Source organism: Chanodichthys erythropterus, chromosome 11, assembly GCF_024489055.1.
Source record: "Chanodichthys erythropterus isolate Z2021 chromosome 11, ASM2448905v1, whole genome shotgun sequence".
In the NCBI taxonomy this organism is placed as follows: domain Eukaryota; kingdom Metazoa; phylum Chordata; class Actinopteri; order Cypriniformes; family Xenocyprididae; genus Chanodichthys; species Chanodichthys erythropterus.
The window spans coordinates 13,622,756-13,638,031 of NC_090231.1; the positions used below are offsets into that span (position 1 = coordinate 13,622,756).

The window sequence follows — 15,276 nt, forward strand, 5'->3', positions numbered from 1 at the left end:
TTTAAATAGACTATAAAAATTATACACAATTTAAAAGTCTACCTATAAAATAATAGGCTATTCTGTTTCTAGAGCAATAATATTTTTGAAACAGCAAATTCAGTAGATAAAATCAATATAATATGCCACTAGAAACAACTCTAAATCGTCAGAAACGGTCCTGCCATTTTAAATCAAGTTCAACTATAACGTTACAGGAGATCGATTGCTGTAATTAGAGTAAGCTATCATTAGTTTTGTCCTGCTAATTATTATTTTATACCCATAAAAATAATAAGTAACTGCCAGATAACGATCATCTGCTTTTTCCCGACATGGTTAACATGTGTGTTATCTTAACTAATAACATTTATTAATTAGCTTATAACGCCCACATTTGATGTTACAGAAAAAAAGTTCAGTGATCCGTCAGATCCTGTAGATCGGTTAGTACAGTTTACTGCTGAACAACTCATTTTGTTGGTGTTAATGACAAAGAAATCGAAAATTAACAGTTAGTTAATACATCTTCAATCTCCCCTCGAAGCTCCGACAGTCCTCAGACAAGCTGTCAATCAACTTCGAATCATGACGACACGCCCCGTTTTTATAGAATCAAATTGCTAGCTAAAATCTAAATCATCACAAAAACGAACAATTGAATATATATCAGTGTGATAACAACTACCTTAAATGACCAAAACCATCTTTCAGAAAGTTTTATTTGAAGCAGAATTTATTTTTAAGTTTTCACTGAAGTCTCATTCGACTGCATTGAGAGGGCGGGGTTTATGACCTGTACTGCATCCAGCCTCCAGGGGGCGATCAAAGAGCCCGTGGCTTCACTTTTCAGAACGTATGAGACACACCCGGTATAAACAGGTGTTTAATACTGCAACATACGCTCGATGTTACAGTCACTGCCCATGTCACTGCCCTTGCCGTTCAGAATAAAAGAGAACATCCCAATCCAGTGAAAGGATTTGTGGAAACTCCTAATTATTGTGATACAAGACTTGCCTTGCATTTCAGGATAATCCACTTCTTACCTTTAAGACTGTGTTATGATCAATATTATTTGTATTGTTTGTAAAGGCTTATCGCTGATCACTGTTGTTGTGCTTTGATATTGTAATATTTACCATTATATAATCAGAGGAGTATAGAAAAGTTTATTAAAGTGTCACTTCTCAATACAACAGCAAAATATATAAGTATAGTATTTTTATATTACATTAATACTCATTGTGCGAGCCGTCTCTTTAATACCGCGTGGTTTATATACATCTTGTATATACATCCACCAAACAAAAGAGAAAACGCATCTCAACCCCGTTGCACACCGTTTCCAGGAAACATGTCGTTCAACCCGGAAAACGTAGCAAAACGTTGCGCACCGGTTTGAGCTTGAACGTGCCCCTGTTATTAGTTTGCTGCATCATGAAATTGATGGCACTGTCACGGTACGTACAGTACACTTACGTTCGCCGTTTAAGGTGACTAAGTTAACGTTACATTTATGAAATGAAAACGTGAAACCTTCGAAATACTATCACATTGTGCGTTACAGTACTCGTGAGTCGTGATAGTACTAATGTCCCACATGAAAATATACTGTAGTAATTTATGTAAATACTATAGTGTTTTTGAACCACCCCTGCTGAAAAATCCAGCTAAAACCAGCCTAAGCTGGTCAGGCTGGTTTTAGCTGTTTTAGAGGGGTTTTGGTTAGCTAGAAGGCTGGGGGACCAGCTAACCCAGGATGGGAGACCATCTTAAACCAGCTGAACACCAGCTAACCCAGGCTGGGAGACCAGCTACTTCCAGCTTAAACCAGCTAAGACTAGCCAACCATCTTAGGCTGGTTTTAGCTGGATTTTTCAGCAAGGATACTATAGTAAAGTACTTGCTGTGGTAGGCCTAATAGAACAATCGTAATGTAAACAAATTACAGTTTACTTTAGTAAAAACTTAAGTATACTACATTATTAGTTTATCAGTTAACTGTAGTTGATACTTTGTTAATGAATGCTACAGCATACTGTAGTGTTGTAAATACTATAACAGTACACTACAATTTACTATAGATTACTATAATAAATACTATAGTATTTTTTCATGTTGGCCATTACACTGGTATTCTATGTTAACCTATTGCCAACTATTACGTGGTTCAGTAAATCATTCTTCAGTAGTTTAAGGGGGAAAAAAATTTAATTAAAAATTATATATAATTAAGATGAATTAAAGTACATTAACCATGCTTAATCCTACATGAATCATACATTTATAACTCTGAGAAGTTATTTTATGTAATGATCAGCACACTGGCTGACCACCTGTAATTCATCTTTGCACATCAATAGTTATGGTGATGTTTGTGGGGTTTATTTAGGAGGCTTAATATTTTGAGTTTTTATCATGGCATACAGTATAGTTACCTTCAAGGCGGTGTTTTTATTTCAGTGTACCTTGATATGGCGAATCCAATCATTCGCCTTCAAAACCCCACTGCTCCAGAGGGTCGTCAACAGGCGACAAACAAGGCCCGTGCCCACAAGGAGAGACGGATGACTTTTCCTCTGCCACCTGCCCAGCTGCTGAATGAGGCCACTGCCCTTGTCCACGATGAAAGAGCTCTTCATGCTGAAGGGATTCCAGCACCATCAAGATTACAGTGTCTGGGGAAGTTGGTTCTGCCATTTGGCCAATATCTGAATGCTTCATTTCAATGGCTTATGTCAAATGATGTGGGCTACATGAAATAGTAAGCACAAAATTAATTATTGTTACAAATAATCTCTATATATTTACAGAACAATGCGGTCTTTAACAGTGTGTAGCCTTTAATCATTTAATCTTTGAAAAGTTTCAGTGCTAATTTTCCAACTGATGAATGTAATTGCAGTGTGGTTGACAAACACAGAGAAGAACTCCCTAAAAAAACTTGTAAAGGGGAGCACACAAAATTACTGGCTAAAAGACTGTCTGGCAGAGTATGTAGAGAGCTTTCCAGAAGTAGCTATCACCCTGGAACCCAACATCCACTGATGTGTTTACGGGCAAAAAGGATTTGAGAATCATACCTTTCAGGAGATGTGGGAGCTCTACAGCCAATACTCTGTCCAGAAGGCCAGGCCAGACGATTTGTGTGAGACAGAGGGATTCCATCCAGAAGGCCTACAGCTCTGTCAGCCGGTGGCTAAATACACCTGTAACCCATATCATGAGTGTACAAATGAAAAGTGTGTACATTTATGACAAAAAGAGTAAAGTGAGTTGTCTGAATCACCACAACAAATTAATGTTTTTATCACATTACTTTTTCATGATAAAAAAACAAAAACAAAAAGAATGTTATGACTTGTATCTTTGTTTCACAGATGTCAAGCTCCTCATCCACACAAACACACACTATCTTCCTCATCCAAACACACACCATCTTCCTCAACCACACACACACACACACACACCATCTTCCTCATCCAAAGCCAAACACACACAATCAGCAGAGAGGTCTGCATCCATACCATCATTAAAGAAGTCTTCGTCCTCACCAAAGACGTCCTCGTCCATAAGTCATGTACCAGAACCTCTGGAACCTCTGCAGAGCGACTCCCCAGTGAGTAGTGCATATTTGTATATTTACACATAATTATTATGTGCGTAAAGTTGTGTAATTATGTGTTCTGACATGTTTCAGGTGAAGCTGGAGGGTTAGGTTCGACTTTGGGAAAATCCCAATGGATTTTCACCGGCTGACCTCTCCTGGGTGAAGGAGGACACAGAGTGAGGACTCTTTGGCCCCGTTCAGGTGTACCTTGATAATGGTGGTGTATTGAAGAGGCGCGAGTAATAAAATCAGACAGGTTCTGGTTTTATCCATCAGAACCTCCAGGATACATCAGTGGGAACGTGCCAACTCCACATATCTTCTTTCGGAGTCACGTCTTTGTGTGGCGGCCCGTTGGAGTGTGGAAATTCTCACTGAAGTGTCCTCGAGGTAAAAAATGTGTGGGTCAGGAAAGGATGTTTACCTCTACAAATCTGGCTACCACACCAGGGTATAACATGATTTTTAATTAGATTAGTTAAAGGGTTAGTTCACCCAAAAATGAGGTTTCTGTCATTAATTACTCTCCCTCATGTCGTTCCACACCCACAGACCTTCATTCATCTTCTGAACACAAATTAAGATATTTCTGATGAACTAACCCTTTAATATTATAGCTGGAACACAATAATGAAATAATATATTATGTAAATACACCTACAGATGAAACAAAACAATGCACTGCTGTTTTTTTTAATATTGCAGGTTTGTCACATTTGTGACGTGTCTAGCTGGTATTGCATGCTAACAGAGGTCCTTTGCTGCTGACCATGCACAAGAGGTGGGCCGCTGGTTGGCATGGGATTCTGCCATTCTCTGTCAACTCAGTGAGGCTTACCAAGCCACGTTTCCTGCTGTCCTCACATGCAGGTGAGTGTATTGAACATTGGTGTTAACCTAACACGCATTGAATTAGTTGTGCTAGCCACTGTTATATGGAATTGATTATCACACTTTACAGGCGTGGAGTGGACAAAAACGTGGTGCGGCTTCTACGTGACCAGACTGAGGGGAACACCATGATAAAGGTGTGGCGACAAATTCAGGAAAATCATTATGAGGAATACCTGCAACGCAAATACCTGTACACCACACTCCTCATGACACTTATGAAGCCTGGTGGGATTGTGTCCCTTGGACACCAGACCAGTTTGAAGCTCCACCTCCTCCATGAGAGCTGCCTTCAGCTAGTCTCCTTCGTCACGCCTTCCTGCTGTCAGAAGCCAGCAATGTGCAAGAATATAGGAGCCAGATTCTCTCCACTTTTGGCACAGTCTTAAAAATGGACTCCACTAAAAAGGTACACACAACAAGTATGTTGTTTCAAAGCTGCATGCCTTTTTATCACTGGAAGATGTGCGTAATTTAATAACAATGTTTTGTCAATTAATTAAGGTACTGATAATTAACCTGAACACAGAAAAACATGACCAGAAAGGCACGTTTAAAGTAATATTAGGTTCAGTAAAAAATGTCCGAAATTATTAGTTCTGCCATTCGCAGAAGTCGGCCCCAGCAACGTGCAAGAAATGCTGTAGACTTCTGCCTTCCAATTTGGCCTAAAGTCTACACACTGTAGACAGTTCGGGCTTCCGATTGGCCTAAAGTCTACATTGTCCATGTTAACTGTAGACTTTCAGCCAATCGGGTGCGCTGAAAAGTGGCTACGCGAACATATGCAAATGTACTACGCTCCCGTCAAAAGATCATATTTGTATGCAAATATACTGAGAAAAGATCATCTTTGACGATCTATCGTTCAGCGTCACACTTCCGGGTTTTTGGCTTCCGGAATGATCCACGCCGGGTAAAAGTTTTACCGGTTACAGTGATAGATAGCCTCGTTCAGAACCAAAGAATCAAAGTCGTTTTACGAATTAAATGTCATGAAAATGTTTAAACGTTCTTGGTAAATTATTGGTGAGACTACAGAGCTCTCATTAAGAGCTAAATTTAATAAATAATTTGAAGTGATGGCGGTTAAACTGGTTATATTTTTCGTGTCTGTTTGGCGCGGCTGTGCATTATCGCGCTTCGTGAGCTGTAAAGACAGTGCCCTGCGTCTCAACGTGCACACTATCCATCTTAAATAGTAGTCTGTGACATTAGTAATATTCAGTACTATTTAGGGTGGATATGCACATTGGGATGTAGGCCATAGAGTGTTTTTAGCGACATGCTGTGGAAGTGATCAGCTGGCAGCTCCCTTATCACGCAAGCCTGATCCTGATTCATAAAACAGGACCGCTTGCACCCTGATATTTCTGGATATAAACACTTCAGTCATCTCTCACTCATATTTTCCAGTCGTCATCATCTTAAATAATTTCTTTGTAGATTATACAACAGCAACTTGGAAAACAGAAAAGGTAAGAAGCAATATTTGAGAAAAGAGCATTTCAATCTAATAGCCATAGACGCATAACGGAACTAACTTTACCCTGCGTCATGTGATTTCCGATTCTTGTGAAAAAGGTCTATATTCACACAAAGTTATCAAGTATATAAATACGTTTATTTTTTTTATTTTATTCCCTAAATTGTCGGAGTGGGAATGAATGAAAAGCGTCAGCCACTACTATCATGACCGTTGCATTCATTGACGGGCCTTATGAAAATTAGCCGTACTGACCGTACTTTCTACAAATAATAATGAAAAATATAATTAAATATGTTTTAATTAAAATATAGTTCATATAATATAGTTAAACCGTGGTCTAGTATAGTTAAACAGCAAATTAATCATGGTTACCACACTTTTACTGCAATAGAACATGCTTTACTACACTTTTACTGCAATAAAACATGGTTTTACTGCAATAGAACATGCTTTACTACACTTTTACCATAATAAAACCCTGGTTAATTTTCATTAGGGGGGCCTGTCAGTAATGCACCCTTACTCCAGATCAAAGTTATTTTCAATTTTAGGCTTAAATTTTTTTTAATTTTTTTTTTATTTTATTATTATCACCAGGACCAAATGTAAAATGTAAATTAAATGTAAAATAACGTACCTGTAGGGGAAATAATTGTATCGTCAATGTTTTTTTCTTCAATAAGTATATTTTCAAATTTCACCAGACTTTGGTATTCAATCAACAAATATACACATATAAAGAAATCAAAACATTACAGTCCATAAATGTTATGCATAGTATTATTATGATGATTATAACAGACTGTTTCCTACAGGTTTAACATGGACCCACTGTTACCAAATTTGCAGATTGTGGACACAACTGTGCCACAAAATAGGCAGCAATGCCTTTTTAAGGCATCAAAGGAAGCCAAGTCACTGGCTTCTCATAACACCCGCTATGAAAAGAGCACGGTCCTTGATAAAAGGACGGCTTGTGAGGAAGGTCAGTGTGAGGAATATCTTGGCACTAGATAGCAGCATAGACTTTTTTGTTCTTGTCATTAAAGTCATTACAATTTCTGTCTTCAGCCAAAAAGAGATGTCAAGCTGTTACCTCGACACCATCAGAAGTGCAGTACCCTGACCAGCTATTTATAACATTTGGCAAATTCAATGGACAAAGTTTTCAATGGCTGGTGGAGAATGACGTTGGCTACATTTAGTAAGTATGTTGCACTAAACAGAATCAAAATTTTCATAATTTGTTTTTTCATAAACTAATTATATTATGTGATATTTTAGCCTCCTTGATCTCCACATCAAAGAAAGCCACCACGCCAACAAAAAAGAAAGTAAAGTTGACTGGGTGAAGGACCTCCTTGTGCGGTATGTGCACCTGCTTCCACAGGTCTCCTGCCACCTCGAGATAAATGTGGACAGGGCCATTTATTGGCAGGGCCGCTTCAGGTCCCTCACCTTCTTAGAGATGTGGCAGTGGTACAGCCTGCACAAGGCCATTCAGGCTGACCCACAAGCAGAGATGGACCACGAGCGAAAAATGGCTCAGGAGGCATACTGCTCTGTGCGGCAGTGGCTGGTGATGAAGGAGGACATTACCACCAAGTCACTGAAATGCTATATTCTCGACAAAGAGGTAGGTTTAAAGTGCCCATAGTAAAAACCATGTGCAACAGTTAATACAAATCCAAGGCTGAAATTTACCAGAACCAGAATTTCACATTTACCGGAATCTCACAGAACCCCCCACAGGACAGGGCCCCTCCCTCAGGAGCTCTTGCCTCCTTTGAAAGACAAGGTATATCAGTTTAGTAATGTCTTGAATTATTAATGTTAACATAACCTGAAATTGTATTAATGCATAATCTGTAACAAGACAACATAAAGACCCTGTGTGCTGATGATGGCCAAAATTCAGTTCAGGATGAAAGTGTTGTCTTGCTTTTTTGACATTGACTTTTGCATACCTGTGTTCTCATTTATCAGCAAAAAAAAAAAAAAAAAGTAAAAAAGGGGCCATCCAGCTACTCCACAGAAGTCAGAAGACTCTACTACACCACCATCAGCTGTAAGTCCATAGTTTATACATTACAATTACCTATTACATCCCCCCGGTTCCTGGTGGGGCAGTGTAAATAGGGAGGCCACACAAAAGTATGCTTAGGTAAATTAATTATTTTTACTAATAAACTTATCATTTTAAGGTTCCTGCATCAGCTCCTGATGTCGAACATCAGAGGACATCTGACGTGACTTGTGCTGATGTGACCGGTGCAGCACTTCAGTCATGCCTGGGCACTGCAACCTCAGCAGCAGACGCTGCACATCCTGAGGTAACTGTTTAAGTCTCAGTGGTTGTTAGATAAGAAACATGTTTAGGTCTAAGTACTCAGTTGGCTGTTACATAATTTTTTGTCTTTGTTATATTACCAGGTGACTTTCGAAGGATGGCACAAAATGTGGGAGTCTGCTCCTAACGGGCTCCCCACAGCAGATATCGGGTGGCTAAAGGAGGATGAGGAGAAGGGACTTTTCCAGAGGGCAACGTCTTCTAAAGACAAACATGGAAACACACGGTGGAGGAAATTTCTGAAGGATGACAGGATGTGGTTTCATCCTCCAGAATTTCCTGGAGTGGTGGAATGGAAAGTCCCCTCAGCAGACACCTTTTACTACAGCCCTGTTTTCTTCTGGAGACCAGTCAGAGTGTGGCATTACAGTCCGCGCTGTCTAAGGCCTGACTGCCCTGCCCGGTCCAATCAGACCGCATCTCTGTACCGCTGTGGTTACTCCCACACGGTCAGACAGATCTGCCATATGTCCGGCTGGTACTCCATGCTGACTGTGGTCCTGGCCTGTAATGCATTTTGCAGAAAGGCTGCAAAAGAATCAGAGGAGCGTGCCATTGGCAGTTTCCTTTCATTGGAGGCATGCATTATAGAGCAGCTCAGTCCAGCTCACAGAGCAGTGTTCCCCACCATCTTAACATTACGGTGAGTTTTTGCATAATTTCACAGTAATTTAATTTCTAAATGATTGCACTAGGAAAAAATACCTAAGATGTATGTGCTTTAACTTTAGGCGTGGTGTGGACAAACAGGTCATCCGCCTGATGAGGGATCGCACCGAGGGCAACACCATGACCAATGTGTGGAGACAGGTCCTTGAGAGCCACTGTGAGGAGTACCTGCTCCGAAAGGACTTGTACACCACCCTCCTCTGCCAGTACAGACAACCTGGCAAGATCACAAGTAAGTAAGAGTTAATTGTTTAGTTCAGTGGTTTTCAACCCGGTCCTGGAGGACCCCCAGCCCTGCACATTTTGTGTCTCCCTGATCTAACACACCTGATTCAAGCTTGAGCTCATTAGTAGAGACTGCAAGACCTGAAGTGGGTGTGTCAAATAAGGGTAACATACAAAATGAGTAAGGCTGTGGGTCCTCCAGGACAGGTTTAAAAATCTCTGGTCTAGTAAAGTGTTTAGGCAAATACTAACATATATATGAGTGCAGATTTCCATCAGACAGAAACACAGCAGGAGCCCTTACCATAATAGGAACAAAAAAATATCCCCCATCCACTCTGATATTAAAAAAATAAAAATAAATAAATAAAACAAAATTCGGCACACTGCCCAAATCCCAAAGATCAATTTATTAAACTAATTAAACACTTTGACCAAAAAGGTCTTCATTAAGCCCCACGTATACTTCAGCCGTCCGTGTTCGTGCACCATCCGCATTACGTAATTTGTCATGTGGAGGGCTCGCGGCTGGCCGCACACCCAGTCCACGTGCAGCCCAAATTTCGAGACTGCACAGATGGTGCGCGTGCAACAGTGCATGCGCAAGCATTACAGAAGAGTCCACTAGGTGGCAATACACAGTACTGAGCACAATGTGCAGCTGTCATAGAAGAGTGTGTGAAGACAGAGCAATTCAAAAACAAGATAAGTAAACTCAAAAGCATGCCTTCTCCATCGTTTTTGATTCCTGTTCTCTTGGTTTATCTTCTGAACTATGCTGCAATGGTGGATGCACTATTTTTCTTCTCTGATCCTGCCCAGTGAATGTCCAGTTGATGACATGATGTCTGGTAATAGTTCCGAAAAAAAAAAAAATTGTACTGCACATGTGTTGAACTCAGTCATCCGCTGTTTAGTATACTTTGAAAGAAGCGACTGCGTGAGTGACGCATCCGGGCGCGGAAAGTGAAGTGTACCTGAGGCTTTAGGCAAAGCAACAAGCACAGAAAGACACCATTTATATAATTATGATCAATCACACTTGACCTCATTAGTAAACTAATTGATGATTACCTGAACATTGTCTATTTTAATAAATTGATCATTGGGTGCTACAGTGGCAGTGTGCGGATTTTTGTTTATTTTTTAACCCATAAGAACCCGGACCAATTTCCCCTTATAGGAAAATTATGGGGCATATAAAACAGACTAAATGGACCACTTAAAACACGTTTCTGCAGTTGTTTTTTAAATACAACCACTCCTTGTCAAAGATCTGTAATGTTACATATATGTGACATTGGGCGTTTATGATAAATTTTTAATGTTACATATTTGTCACATTGGGCTTTTATTTCTCATTTGAAAAAAATAACATTTTGTCAGTTTTCTTTCTAAATAACATTTTTTTTCTATTTATTTTCTTTTCCACAACATTTTCAAAATTATAACTTTTCTGGGAAGATAAATAAAAAAAAAATTTCAGAAGTAATACAGTTTTTGCATTTTATTTGCTTTGCCACATATTTCAAAACCACAACTGTGACCATTCAATTTTACAACAACTTTTTTGTAACTTATCAAAATTCTACCTTTTCAGGTATACGGTTTAACCAGAAATAAAGATTTAGAATATTTTTTCACAACTCGAAAATGTGCAAACAGAATAAAAATAAATAACTACCTCGCACTGGAGGTCAACATGTTGAACATGCATGTAGTGCAATAACACTGCAAAATTTTACCTTTTCAGGTATACGGTTTAACCAGAAATACATTTTTAGAATATTTTTTCACAACTCGAAAATGTGCAAACTGAATAAAAATAAATAACTACCTCACGCTGGAGGTAAACATGTTGAATATGCATGTAGTGCAATAACATTGCAAAAATGTGTATATTGTGCAATAAAACTGTCATTTCATTAACAATGGTATTAATTTTACATTTATTTTGTTTACATATGTTAAAATATGCTTTTAATTGAGCAGCAGAATATATATAACACTAAAATGATTGAATCAGCTAAATTATTTGAGCAGCTCATTACCATTTTTCTTAATGTGACACATACGTCACATCAAAATTCCACCTACTGTTTTAAGGTTACCAGCCCGATGTGACACATATGTCACCACAACATTTTCATAACTTGTTTTATATCAATTTGTACAAGACCTGTTTTAAAATCAGGTCAAGTGTAATCTAGGATATGTTATTAAAACATTAGAATTGTTGCATGGGTTGAAACATACCTTTAGTAACAAAAACAAGCGTTTTTTAAAATTGCTGAAACTGCAACATGTGCACACCAGGCAGGCCACCATTTTGGAAATGTTACCATGGCAACAAAAATGCACAGATTGTCACATGACTGAACCTGGATGTTCCTTAAATGTCACTTAGGGACTTCCTGGGTTGAAAGTAAGGGATAATGCTTTAAAAAAACCTTTCCAGATAATCACCAGTGTTTGTGACACCCACGTCACCACGGGTTCTTATGGGTTAATCTGATTGAGCACCTGCCTAAAGTTTCTATAGATGTGCACACATTTTCTTTTCTCATTTTTTTTTAAATTTATTTATTTTTTACCATCAATATTGAAGTCTGTCTGCATCCGTATATTTTTTTCTGCTTTCAGGAAATTTGCCCCAACGATTTAAGCTTCCACCACCAAGGAGAGAGCTGCCATCACCAAAGCTGCTGAGGAAAGCTTTTCTTCTTGCAGAGGCTGAAAACATTGAGGACTACAGGATGCAGATCACGTCCACGTTCAGCCACCAAGAAGGTAAAATGTCCACCAGTCTGCAAAATTTAGCAGGGAATTTAGCAGGGATTATTGTCCACAGCAGAACACAATTTCTGTACTCATTAATAAATAGTAATAACTTATGAAAATAGAAATAACACCTGACTAAACTAAAATTTACAATAACAATAAGTCAACATATCAGGTTTTTTTTTTTTTTTTTTTGTGAGGATATAAATGTTTGAATCTCTTTGTTTTGTATTATCAGATCTGCAAGAAACTTTCCGGTGACGGAAGAGGCACAGCAGAGTGGTGCACCTACGTGGCAAATGAACTGGGGCAGATCCTCACATCGGTCCTAACCCGTGAGGAATCCCTGGAAAAACTGCGTCCGATGGCTGAAGGCCTCATGGAGAGGTAACGAAGAGCTGGAGAGGCGTGTCTTCAGTGGAGCAGCTCTTCGGTAAGTGGACTGACAGGGTTATGTTGGTGCGGATCATCATCTTCCGTTGGATCCATCGTTTCAATGCAGCCGTGCGGACGGATCACCAAAATATGCTGTTTTAGTCTGCCCTCTCTGATGTGGTCTTTGCCTACAACAAGGACGACATTGCTCTCCTGGTGCAGGCAATACGTGCAGGTCACCCAACCAGCTATGCTAACCTGACGGATATCCAAATCATTGAATCACATGTCAGCAAGAATGATCTGAGCCATTATGTCAGGAGGATCACAGTCGGCACCCAGGAAACCTTCACGCGTGTTCAGAGTGCCACTGACATCCTGAAGGGAGCAGCTGGAATGGATGAAAACCAGCTGCATCTGTTCAAGGACGCTGCGGCCATCGACCACATCTGTGAGAACCAACAGAAGGACATTGAATGCATCCAGAATCCACCGGGAAGGAACATGTACACCATCACAAAAATATGTGACCCGTAATGGTGTGCGCCTTCCACGGTACATCACAGTGAGAGGATCTTTTCTGCCCAATATGATTCCGAATTTGATCCCTGCGAGGAGGATATGTGTGGTCCGAATCATCTACCTGGGTACCAACACATAGAAGAGCTGAGTAAAGTCCTCGTTGAGATTGCCTTGGAGGAGGGAAAGCTAGCGATAAGTGACTCTACCAGACCAGAGGGTCACTGTGGAAAAAATAAACATAAATGTTTGAATTTCTTTGTTTTGTATTCATTATCAGATCTGCAATTAACTTTTTGGAGATGGAAAAGGCACTGCAGAATGGTGCACCAATGTAGCCAATGAGCTGGGTTAGATCCTCATATCAGTCCTGACCAGTGAGGAATCACTGAAGGCCTCATGGAGAGGTACAGAAGAGATGGTGAGGCACCTCCTGAACTCATGTATGTAGACCGTGGCTGCTGTCATGTCTATGGCGTGTCTTCTGTGGAACAGCTCTTCAGTGAGTGGACAGACAGGGGTATGCTAGTACGGCTCGAAGTCTTTCACTGGATCCATCAATTTGATGCGGCCGTGCGGACGGATCACCACCCAAAGCAAGCCCTGTTCAAGTCTGCCCTCTCTGCTGCAGTCTTTGCCTACAACAAGAATGACATGAAGTTGAATCAAAGATCATGCAATATCTACAGTGACTGTAGACAATTAGGCCTTCTTATTGGCCGAGAATCTACCATCACTGTCTGTAGACTGCCAATAATAACATACAGTGGTGCTCAGAATTATTGGCACCCTTGGTAAATATGATCAAAGATGACTGTAAAAATAAATCTGCATTGTTTACCCTTTTGATCTTTAATTCATAAAATTAGCAAAAATCTAACCTTTCATTGAAGACAAAGAATTGAAAGTAGGGGGAAAGTCACATTATGAAATAAATGTTTATATCCAAAACACGTTGGCCACAATTATTGGCACCCTTTTATTCAATACTTTTTGCAACCTCCTTTTACCAAGATAACAGCTCTGAGTAGTCTTCTATAATACCTGACAAGAGATCAGAGACCATTGCTTCATGCAGAATCTCTCCAGATCCTTCAGATTCCCAGCTCCATGTTGGTGCTTTCTTCTCTTCAGTTCACTCCACTCATTTTCTTTATGGTTCAGGTCAGGGAACTGGGATGGCCAGGGCAGAAGCTTCATTTTGTTCTCAGTGACACATTTTTGTGTTGGTTTTGATATTTGTTTTGGATCATTGTCCTGATGGAAGATCCAACCACGGCCCATTATTGGATTTCTAGCACAATTGGTCAGGTTTTGATTTTTTTATCTGTTGATATTTGGTAGAATCCATGATACCATATATCTGAACAAGATGTCCAGGACTTCCAGCAGAAAAATAGGCCCACAACATTAATGATCCAGCAGTATATTTAACCGTGGGCAAGGGGCACTTTTTATCCATGTGTGGTGTATCCATCTGGTGGGTTTGCTGCCAAAAAGCTCTTTTTTTAGTTTGATCTGACCATAGAAGCCAGTCCCGTTTGAAGTTCCAGTCTTGTCTGACAACTGAACATACTGGAGATTGTTTCTGGTTGAGCAGAGGATTTTTCTTGAATACCTCACGAACAACTTGTGGGGATGTAGGTGCTGTTTTCTATTGTTTTTTTTTTTGTTTTTGTTTTTTCACACTTTCTGAGACTCTAGACTTAACTCATCTCTGCAATTCTCCAACTGTGATCCTTGGAGAGTCTTTGGCCACTCAAACTTTCCTCCTCACCATGCATTAGGACTGTTTAGACACACGTCCTCTTCCAGGCAGATTTGTAACATCTTTAGTTGATTGGAACTTCTTAATTATTGCCCTGATTGTGGAAATGGGGATTTTCAATGCTTTAGCTATTTTCTTATTTTCTTCAATCTTTTGCTGCACATCAGAACTATATTCTTTGGTTTTACTCATCGTGATTGGGAATTTGGCCTTTGTGTTTCCTCATGTTTATACTCCTGTGGAACAGGAAGTCATGGCTGGACAATTTCATGTTTATGATCACCCTGGTGTGCTAAAAAAAAAAAAAAAAAAAAAAAAAAAAAAAAAAAGAATGGGAATATACTTCAGAGATATTTTACTCATAAAAAAATTCTAGGGGGAATTGTGGCCAACATGTTTTGGAGAAAAACATTTATTTCATAATGTGACTTTCCCCCCACTTTCAATTATTTTCCTTCAATGAAAGGTTGGATTTTTGCTCATTTTATGAATTAAAGATCAAAAGGATAAACAATGCAGATTTATTTTTACAGTCATCTTTGATCATATTTACCAAGGGTGCCAATAATTCTGAGCACCACTGTACCTTTCAACCGTAGACTGCCAATCAAAGACCA

The 15,276-nt window shown here is 39.5% G+C and overlaps 2 protein-coding genes across 2 annotated transcripts; both read left to right on the top strand.

The window, feature by feature from the left end:
• Nucleotides 1-5,953: 5,953 nt before the first annotated feature.
• LOC137030538 (uncharacterized) lies at nt 5,954-7,988 on the top strand. Its single transcript, XM_067400917.1, has 4 exons — nt 5,954-5,961; nt 6,788-6,957; nt 7,044-7,176; nt 7,257-7,988. Exons 2-4 carry the CDS (start codon nt 6,795-6,797, stop codon nt 7,627-7,629), a joined length of 669 nt encoding a protein of 222 aa, XP_067257018.1. The 5' UTR covers nt 5,954-5,961; nt 6,788-6,794; the 3' UTR covers nt 7,630-7,988.
• Nucleotides 7,989-8,337: 349 nt separating this feature from the next.
• LOC137030537 (uncharacterized) lies at nt 8,338-13,523 on the top strand. Its single transcript, XM_067400916.1, has 4 exons — nt 8,338-8,965; nt 9,054-9,223; nt 11,860-12,006; nt 12,236-13,523. The coding sequence occupies exons 1-4, from the start codon at nt 8,430-8,432 to the stop codon at nt 12,256-12,258; spliced, it is 876 nt and encodes a 291-aa protein (XP_067257017.1). The 5' UTR covers nt 8,338-8,429; the 3' UTR covers nt 12,259-13,523.
• Nucleotides 13,524-15,276: the final 1,753 nt, after the last annotated feature.